General features: G+C 41.2%; 1 protein-coding gene across 5 annotated transcripts in view; it reads left to right on the top strand.

Annotated features, from left to right (window-relative positions):
* The window catches only part of LOC138208392 (calcium/calmodulin-dependent protein kinase type II subunit beta), a 39,763-nt gene extending 30,046 nt beyond the window's left edge, over positions 1-9,717 (top strand). For 2 of the 5 annotated variants that reach the window (XM_069166243.1, XM_069166236.1), the window contains exons 16-21: positions 581-625; positions 1,276-1,324; positions 3,052-3,127; positions 4,782-4,888; positions 4,984-5,220; positions 6,039-9,717. In XM_069166243.1, coding sequence (XP_069022344.1) covers positions 581-625; positions 1,276-1,324; positions 3,052-3,127; positions 4,782-4,888; positions 4,984-5,219 — 513 coding nt within the window. In that variant the 3' untranslated portion in view covers position 5,220; positions 6,039-9,717. The remainder of the gene's footprint in view (positions 1-580; positions 626-1,275; positions 1,325-3,051; positions 3,128-4,781; positions 4,889-4,983; positions 5,221-6,038) is intronic. The other 3 variants (XM_069166264.1, XM_069166251.1, XM_069166256.1) reach the window with 2 other exon arrangements.
* The last annotated feature ends 592 nt before the right edge of the window (positions 9,718-10,309 follow it).

Consider the following 10,309-nt stretch of genomic DNA (forward strand, 5'->3'; position numbering starts at 1 on the left):
CCACACGTAGCCAAATCGTACTTTAAAGCGCCTTGTTTCACCCTTTTCAAACTAATCTTTGGCCACAACATATCTGTCTTAATTATGTGCGCAGCACCGGCTGGGTAGCATCTACCGATATCGTACGAGGCGTTTAGGGAACGTCGGTAAATTGTAGCTACAGAAAATAAAATGGTGCAGGAAAGTGCAGGAAAACCAAAAGATTCGTAATGTAATGTGTCATTTTCTGTCTTTTGAAATGGATTTTTATTACGTATGACATACATGTAGTCAACTGCCGTATGTATGTTGTATATGACGTGGTCATATTTTAACGGACTGGGACAGAAGCGACTGACGTTGGAGAGAGAGTTTGATAATCGTGAACGGGTTCATTTAGGAACTCTTTACAGTCATCATTTTGTCATTAACCCTTTCTGATCTGTACTGTTCAGTACTTTCTTCCTATACTCTCCATCCTTTTCTCTGCTGATCTTCCTCTTCCTGTCCCTCAAAGCTCTCATAGTGTCATCATGAAACATTGGATCTCCATTCATCTCCCTGCCCACTTCTTTCTCTTTTCTCTCCATTGTTCCTCCAGGAGCCTCAGACTACTGTTATCTATAACCCAGTAGATGGGACCAAGGTACATCCTCCTCCTCCCATCTCTTTATTTCGTGTCCTTTTTTGTTTTCTTTCTTCTCACTCGTCATCCTCACTCCGTCTCTCTTCCTGCGTGGGTTAAAGCTGCAGATTTTTTGTGTGTGTATTTTGTTGACTCTGTGTGTGTGTGTGTGTGTGTGTGCGTGCGTGCGTGCGTGCGTGCGTGTGTGTGTGTGTGTGTGCTTCTCGTTGTGTATAATTATGCATTGGAGTAGAGGCGGGAGCGAGAGAAGGCCGTGACGATGTTTCGTTGTCTGATGCTGCCCCTCTGTGTTTGGACTGGATGGAGCTCAGCCATTTCTGCCGCTGGTTGAGCAAACCACCAGATTAACCCTCACCCTGCCGCTCAGACTGTGTGTGTGTGTGTGTGTGTGTGTGTGTGTGTGTGTGTGTGTGTGTGTGTGAGGCAGCTCGGTAAATAAACGGGAGTCGAAACGCAGGGCTGTTGTGTTTTTGTATTTTTTTTGTTTTTGGCGAAAAACGTGGCGTGACGACGGCGTCGTGTTGTGGATTTGATGGCAGAAATGTGCGTTTGTGTGCATGTATTTGTGAGTGTTTACATCTTAGAGTGTGTTTACATTTTTTTTTCATTGATTTCTTTGTAATTAACAACTTTGTTTTTGTTCGTTGCAGGAGTCATCTGACAGCAGCAACACCACGATTGAGGATGACGATGTGAAAGGTAGGTCAGAGCCATGGTCACTTTATTTATTGGGAACCCCATAATTGATTTACAAGTTCTACTTCTTTAAAAGGCCTTCAGTGGGCTTGGGCATCGTGTCCTCGGGGTTGTCAGTCAGCTCGTCCAAAATATGTCTCCAAAAAAACAGTTCACAAAACAATGGGTGACGTCACAGTGAGGTGTGGCATGTCCTAAACATGTTTACAAATGCCCGGATGAGAACTAACCACTGATGTTACCATGTTACTGTCATGACAACACTGGTGGCAAACAGCTATTGCAACGCACGTGGCAAACATTCGGAAACGTGTGCCCTTCAAAATAAAAGCGCGACAGCTGAAGTTTGACTTTTTTTCCCAACAACTTTTTATTTTCCCGCAAACGTCCGCAAAACACTTAAAATATACGACCTTTTTTTGGCTTGTGATCATAGACTGTATATAAAACAGCCAATCCTCGCGACTGATCCAAAAAATGGGCAAAGAGGTGGCGGGTGGGTGCAGCGGAGGCGGGCCGAATGAAGCGTTGTGACGGTATTACACCTTCAATGCAGTTTCAACAGTGAGGTCTATAAAAAATGTCTGGAGTGAAACAGGAAAATTCGCAACACAGACCAGAAACGTTTTTTTTTTTTAACATTGGGGTCAATGGAAAGTGACTGGCTTTTGGAGCCAGCCTCTAGTGGCCACTCAAGGAATTGCAGTTTTTTTGGCACTGCAGCCGTGGCACCATGTTTCACGTACAGACTGTATTTAAAAGTTGACGAAGCTTCCTGGTCTGAATTAAGGCCAGTGCAGAATTGCTATAAAGTGCAAAACCACTGTCGGCCACCGGGGGCTGGCGGCAAAAAGGCTTGGGCTCCATAGACTCCCGTTAAACTTCTCTCACGAAAAACAAAGTCTGTAAATGTTTTCCACAATTAATTATGGTGTCATTAGCTAGATTCACTCCTTCCTATTAGTTTTCTAGCGGTTCACCTGAAAATAATCCCCTCATTAATTAGATATTAGGCCTCTGTAAAGTTGGGCGTTTTAACGTGGTGGTCTATGGTGACTAACTTCCTTTTGGAGCCTCTAGTGGCCATTCAAGGAACTGCAGCCTCTTGGTTGGCGACCCACCAGCTGTGAACCACTGGATTACAGGATACTTTTTAGTAATTAAAAGGAGTACTTTTACATTGTGACTTAAAAAATAAAGGGATATGGAGCTTTGAGAGACAGCAGCAGGTTTGAAGTGAAGAGGTGCATGATGGGAGATAAAATAAGAGCGAGAGGGAGAGAGAGAGAGAGCCACAATTAGAGCGAGCTAAGCCTCCCTCCCAGTGCAGGGAGGAAGCGAGGGGAGAAGGACACAGTAAATCTCATCTGACGGGCTGTGACAAGAATAGAGATGAGCTCAAGCAGCCACACATGCAAACCAGATACATGATGGATGATGGACGGAGGTAGAGAGTAGAGACTGGCCACGGCGGGAAAGGGGGCGGGGGGCGTTTTATTTTGAAAAATAAAGGGGGGTCGTGTAAGTGAAGTAGTTGTGAGCAGTAGCATGGAGGAGATTTCCCCGAGACTCCCGCATGAAAAAGCGATGAGAGATAAGACTTACGATGAGTAACAAGCTGTCAGGTGAGTCTGAGTTCAGCCTCCTCTGTTTCTGTGGCTTCAGAAAAAAGTCACATTTTTCTTCTTTTTTTTCTTTTTTTTTTTTCTTTTTGTTTCCTTTCTCTACAGCTCGCAAACAGGAGATCATAAAGATCACAGAGCAGCTTATCGAAGCCGTCAACAATGGGGACTTTGAGGCCTACGCGTGAGTCCGGTCGCTCTTTATTTATTTTATATTTTTTTACATCGAAATCTTGAAACAGCTGCAGGAATCGGAGCCCGTAAAAGTGGACGTTTAAAGCTCTCCGTCAGCCTCAGAGAACCATTAATCTGATTGACATAGTGTTGTATTAAAAGATTAAAGTTATTACAGGCATTGTTTTATCCTCTCTCTCTCTTTTTACTGTGTAATTAAGAATAATGGTGGGTGGACTGAGTGGTTGCGGGGGCAGGGGGGTCAAAGTCTTTCCACACAGACAGGAAAAGAATAACACACGAAGAATAATAAACATACACAAAAGAAGACGAAATGAAGCAACAGTGAGTAAAACGTTTGAGTCAAAACTACGAGACAGTTAAAAATGTGACTTCAAAAGTCCGAATTTTGACGTGATGAGTAAAAGCTTTGATTTACTAAATCAAGATAAAGTCGAGACACTAAATTATGAAGTCAGAATAAGATAGATACGAAGATATAGTTATGATATGTAATCCAAGTTCATTAGACAGTAACTCAAAACTTTGACTAAGTCACAATTAAAGATTCTAAAGTCATGAGATTTTAAATAAACTTGTAATACTGTCAAAATGAGGAGATCTTAAGACGTAGTTATAGAATATTATGTAAAAACGGTCATTGATTAAAGCTTTATTTTAATTTACTGGGTCAAAATGATGAGATATAAATCTAAATTTTATGTTTAATCTATGAATAACTGAGTCAAAATGTTGAGTTTCACTGTGAGATTAAAATGATCCAACTCTAAATCAGAAAGTTCTGAGACTTAAAATCTTTAATTTAGGTCAAATTCCCAGATTGGAGGTCAAAGTTATGAGACAATAAGATGAATTTGTGAAACAACAAGTCAAAACTACTATTTACTAAATTTTCAGTTTCAGTTTCTAAATCAAACCTTTTATTTGGTTTTAATTTTTCTAAATTATGACCAAAAAAAATTAACACATACAAAGTCAAACTTTTACAATTTAAGATAAAGTAAAAGAAATTTCTTTCATAGGTATATTCATGACAAGTTTTGTCACATTATAGTATCCCTTAGTCACAATTATGACTTACTTAAAAAAAAAATCACAACTCTTTATCTGTGATATCCATTTTTTATTTATTACCACAGCTTTCCTTAATAAAATCAATTAAAACTCGGCAAATTGCATCGTAATTTTTGGGAAAAGCCTCTAAAAAGTTCCCAAAAATGTATTGCAACAATCACAAAAAAACTGAGAAATCAAAACCTGGAGTTATAAAGTCAAACTTCTGAGACGAAAATTAAAAGTTAGCATCAAAATAATATTTGGAATGGAAGTCAGAATTTAATTTACAAAGTCACAATTATGAAACAGGACATAAAACAATGACATTACAAGTTAGAACTCGTCACAATCCTAAAAAGTTAACAGTTGTCATAGAAAGAATTGCAATGAACAATTTAATTGTGTTTTCTGGGGTTTTTTGCCACTCTTAAAATATAAGCTTTATCATAGTTTAATAATACACCGAATGAAAAAGAAGCGCCAGTTATTGCCTCTGCTGTTTCACTACATTTTTCACAACAGAGGAGGTATTTCAGTGCTTTTACATTAAACTATGATTTCTATTTGAAAACATGATGTTTTTACAGGAAGATCTGCGACCCTGGTCTGACCTCGTTTGAGCCTGAGGGGCTCGGGAACCTGGTGGAAGGAATGGACTTCCACAGATTTTACTTTGAAAATCGTAAGACTACAGGTTAAAATATTATTTCTGCTTTTTCTACACAGAAACGATATCATGCATATGTTTGGTATTTACATCTTAAAGTACGACACCTTGTCTCCCGTCAGTCCTCTCCAAGAACAGCAAACCCATCCACACCACCATCCTCAACCCGCACGTGCACATGGTCGGAGACGACGGCGCCTGCATCGCCTACATCCGCCTGACGCAGTTTGTGGACGGCCAGGGCCGCCCCTGCTCCAGCCAATCGGAGGAGACCCGGGTGTGGCACCGCAGGGAAAGCCGGTGGCAGAACGTCCACTTCCACTGCTCAGGAGCTCCCGCTGCCCCGCTGCAGGGATGAGGTACGACGAAGGCCGGCGGTCTGGGAGGTGTCTTTAAAAAAAAAAAACAGAAACATTTCTGAAAAAGTTTGTGTAGTTTACGTCCACGTCTAGAGGAGTTTGTCCAGAAAATCGAATCCCGATTGAACGCGAAGTTGTTGCCGTGACAGCGGAGGATGCTTTCGAATATGGATGTTGCTCTAAAAGAAGCCGGCAGGTCAATATTTTAATGTGCACACACGGATAGCTTTTATGGTTCTGGTCAGCTCTAGTGAAAGCTACGCCACAGCTGTTCTTTAAATGGTGTTCAAAAAGCTTTTTGTAAGTTTTCCAAAAGTTGGGACGCTGTGTAAAATGTAAATTAAAAACAGAATGGTTGGGCCGGGGTCAACAAAAGACGAGAAAAGCTGTGTAACTAATTAGGTTAACCGGCAACAGTAACATTATTGGGTACAAAGAGAGCATTTTGGAGCGGCAGAGTCTCTCAGCAGTGAAGTTGAGGAGAGGTTCGCCGCTCTGTGAAAGACAGCGTGGGCAAATAGTGCAACAATCTAATAATAATGTCCCTCAACATAAAATTGCGCGAGGGACAAGGCTAAAATTTTTTTTTCAAAAAATCACATAATTCAGCAAGTGGAAATCACCGCTCGGGCTCAGGAACGCTTTCGGAAAAAAAAAAAAAAAAAAAAAAACTTCGTCCGCGAACGCGGTTCGTCGCCACGTCTGCAAATGCAAGTGTTTACTGCGAGATTAGTCGCGAAACACGACTCTCTTTATTGAGCTCACCGTTTTCAGAGGAACCTTCGGCGTTATCTTCTCCCCCCCCCCCCCCCCCCCAGGCATCAGGAGGAGGCGGAGAGGAGCTGAGGAGGAACGAGTGGACGAGAAGAGAAGGAAGCAGCGCTGAGAGAGAGGTGTGGGTGGATGGAGGGTCAAAGTTCAAGGATATTTTGTGTGTGTGTGTGTGTGTGTGTGGAGAGGAGGGGGGGAAGGGGGGAGGGGAGGGCGCACTCTGGACACCCGCCTCGCTCTTCTCTCTCTCTCTCTCTCTCTCTCTCTCTCTCTCTCTCTCTCTCTCTCTCTCCGTCCCTCGTACGACAAAGCAGACGGCGACACCCGAACGCTCCCCTCTTCTCTCCGAAGCCCGTCGGCGACGACGAGGGAACTCTTTTGGGCCGGCGGGAGGCTGTGCGACGGCGCGACGCACCTGGACGACGCCCGTCCTGTGTTTCCCCGAGCCGCAACGCCTCCAGCGTGGCTCCTCCTCCCCCACCCTCCCCCCACCCCCCCGTTCGACATTTTACCCTTTTACTTGGTCACAGTTATCGTTCCTTACTCTTCGTATTATTATTCTGGCTGCAGTCTATCGATGTGCTCTTTCAGCTGTACAGTATATTTATCGAGCCTTTTTCCCTCCCCGGGTGTCTTCTTTTTTTTTTTTTTTAATGACGAGCATGACTCCCACACGTATCCTTCCCGCCAGTAGGCTTTTTTTCTGCACGACTAAAAAGGCTGCACCAGTAGAGAGATACCGGTGGCTGCGTTTCAATGATGTTTTTCTTATTTCTTTTTTCGTTGTTTTGAAACCTCTCTGGAGTGTAGTTGACCCTCGAAGCGACGCCTCCGTGTGTTCACCGGCCCGTGACAACCATGCAGCATGCTAACATGTTACTGTCGTCCTTAATTGATCCTCTATGTACCGAACATTGCAAGTTAACTACTATGACAATGGTTGAAATTATAGTATCCCGCTCTTCAATGTAAATCTCCGGTTTCGTCGTGGTGACTTAACTACAATTACGCTTTAGGTGGTATTTAACTGCATGAAGTTCTTTGGTGAGTCGGGTGTTATCGTGCATTTTCGTTGTTGATTTTCTCTCTTCTTTTTTGTTTTGGACTGAACCGCTGCTGGGCTGTAACCTGCCGCCGATACTTTCGGGGCTTTGTGAGTGCATAAACTAATATTTTTGTGTTCGTATGATAGCGTAGTAACGACGGATGCTGGTGAGGATGGTGACGGATGTTTTTTTTGGCCTTTTTACGAGAAACTCTTGGCTCCAGATCTAGATTTAAAAATAAAAAAAAAATGTAACCAAAACTAGGAACCCAAATTCATCACTTTTATTGTTTTCTTTTAAGGTTCAAAACAGACAAAAGTGTCACAATTTTGACTTCACGTGAGGGTGTTTGGTTTTTTTGGTTATTATTTGGGATTATTTTAGCATTTCAAAATGCAAATATAAAGACTCAAAGAGGACAAAAGAATAAAAAGAAATATTCCACCCTCGGATTTGATAAATTAGTTAATGGTGCATTTTATCAACCCACAGAGGAATCCTTAAAGGTGTCGCTCGAACTGGAGAACCTGCAGTGCGAAGTTTACTTTTAGCTCGTATTTTTTTAAGCAGTCCGGTTGTTCTGGTTCGCTCTCGTAGCGTCGTTTTTGGAAACTGTTTACAGAGAAGAGGCTCTAAGAACGACCGCAGACTGACAGTCAGAGAGGAACATAGTGGAGCCTTTAGCAGCTGAAGAGCCCGAATTTCCCTTTGGAGGTGGTGGAGGTCAAAACAAGAGCTGAAAGGGAGTCAATATTGAGGTTTAACGAGCAACTTGAAGGAAGTTAGAAGCCTCCACGTACTTTTCTGTGGCGTAGGAGACGTCTTCTGTCTCCCACAACATTTACATATGAATGTATTCTGGAGTTTTCAGTGAGGAAGTGGGAGCAGATGTGATTTTATTCTGTTTTTAATCCTTGAACCAGGACCAGGTCTGGAACCAGACCTTTTATTGAAGGTTTCTGACCTATATTTGTTATTAGATCAGGTTTTCTGGCCTGGTGACGGAGACACAAAGACTTTATTGTGTTTCAAAATTCTCCTAAAAGTCTCCGATCCATCGAGCTCAAGGTTGTTCATTTTGGCCTCAGTTGTCGAGTCGTTAACCGCTGAATCTGGGGAGATTTTTCCAACCGAAAAAAAAAAAAAGGAATTTATAACTAAATTTCCTTTTTTTTTTCCAATAGAAATACCATCAAACAAAGACTAGCAAGATCTTTTTTTTTTTTTTTTACTCTTTAAAACATTTTAAAACAACAGAGTTGGACATACATGTTTTTTGCTGGACGGTCAGAAAGAAAATCCTGGTGGGAAAACTTCTTTCTTTTATTTATTTGTATTCAGGTCTAAAAATACTGGAATCATCCGGTAAAATATCCACTTCCAGTAAGAAGAATGTAAACTCCTGCAGAGTCCCAGAGAAACCCTCCGGACGCGACTTCACTGCAGCTCTGGTTGGTGTAACACTGTGCTGTACAGCGGTTTCTCCTCACGGGGGCGCCAACGTAACAACAGAGAATCAGAGTCGTCTGAGCGCTTCAGCTGGTTCGTTTCAATCAGTCAGTTTTTTTCTGATTGCTTTGGTTCAGTTTTCATAAAAGTATATAGTTTCCAATTTTGCCCCTTAAAATCTCTGTAATTAAAAACATCAGATCTGGAACTTTCAGTCAACTCACAAGTATCTAAATATTTAAGTCATTTTCAAACAAAAATTTCTGGTTCCTCAAAAATAATATTTGATGCTTTTCTTCATATCAATATAAACTCAAATATTTTTGATTGTTGGTCAGAAAACAAGACACTTTAAAAACGTCACGTTTGGGATTTTTTTTTTTTTTCCCCACACTTTTTTCTGACATTATAAAGATAAAACAATGAATCAGTTTATTAAGAAACAACCGGCAGAATAATAATGATTATGAAAATAATAAGGTAGTCAGACTGTTTAAAAGAGCATCACAACATTGCATTCACGATTTAATTTGAACATGTATTCACATGGCTGAGCTCCACACAAACCAGCTGAGTCAGCTTCTTCTATGTGAACAATAACAAATTGATATACGCAACACACACACACATTTAACCTTGGAGAGCCCTGATTTAGTGGTTTGAAGGACATTTAATGAGTCAGTTTAACACTTTAAAACTGAGCCAAAGCAGTCGTGAAACAGTCAAACGACGTCTCCTAACAAACCTGAACGAATGTATTACTTTCAGACGCTGCAGGGTGTGTTTTTATTTCAATTTTTTTTTTTTTTTTACCATTTGTACCACTGAAACCCCTAAAAGTAGGCCGTTAAGCTAAAAGCATGAGTCCTCCTCCCCGTCCAGCCCAAACTTTAACTGATACTATAATTGGATTAGCGGTCGTTTAGAGTCACTGTTTGGAAACCTCTCCTCCTTCCTTTGATTTGTGTTTGGCTGAGGGTGCAACAGCCTCGTGACATCTTCTCCTCAGTTCAGGTGGTTGATCAGGACGCTGACTGTTGATGATGATGATTAAGGTGAATGATGATGATGATGATGATGACTGAACGCTTTTGTGGGTGAAACAAAGCTTTTCTGGTTTATTCCTTTTTTTTTGTATTATTCATTATACTTCTACTGACGATGATTATCAATATTAAAATGTGTTCAGATGTAATCAGTGTGTGAATCAATAAACTGACAATGCAGAGTGCACCCTCCTCCTCTTTTTTTTTTCTTTTTTTTTTTTTTACCGTGTTTTTGACTAATTTGTTTGGATGCAATTGATCATTTTAGACTCTTTTCAGGGGCGCACCTCATTTTCACCTCGACATTTCGAAATAAATCACAATCATTTTTTTTCTCTCAAATTATTTATTTATTATTAATGTATTATTTATGTTTTTCAACCTGATTTCTGAGCAGCCATTCGTTTCCAACTCTGTGAGTCTCTGCTGTGTTTCTGTCCTCTTATCTCTTTGTGTCTCGCTGTGGGCGGAGCTTAACCTCAGCAGACACAGGTCGATGTATAGGAGTCACTTCATATTGTTTTAAACCAGCTGCCGCTTTAGACTTCGTTGACTCGTCAGTCAGAGGCAGGGGACCAACAATTATAGGTTTATTTCAACAGGTTTAATATCCAGTGGTCTTTATAAAGTCATGACATTCAACACTCCGATACAGATTCACCTTTAAACGTTGGTAATCTGGCAGTAAAACTGAAAGGAGAAGAAGAAACAGATAAAGGATCTGAATCATCCTCCCACTGCTGGACGGTTATCTCCCAGCGATGTGATCAGATAGGT

The sequence above is a fragment of the Embiotoca jacksoni genome, unplaced genomic scaffold (assembly GCF_022577435.1).
Source record: "Embiotoca jacksoni isolate LCO1_2020_lvr unplaced genomic scaffold, fEmbJac1.0.p SCAF_10, whole genome shotgun sequence".
Taxonomy (NCBI): Eukaryota; Metazoa; Chordata; class Actinopteri; family Embiotocidae; genus Embiotoca; species Embiotoca jacksoni.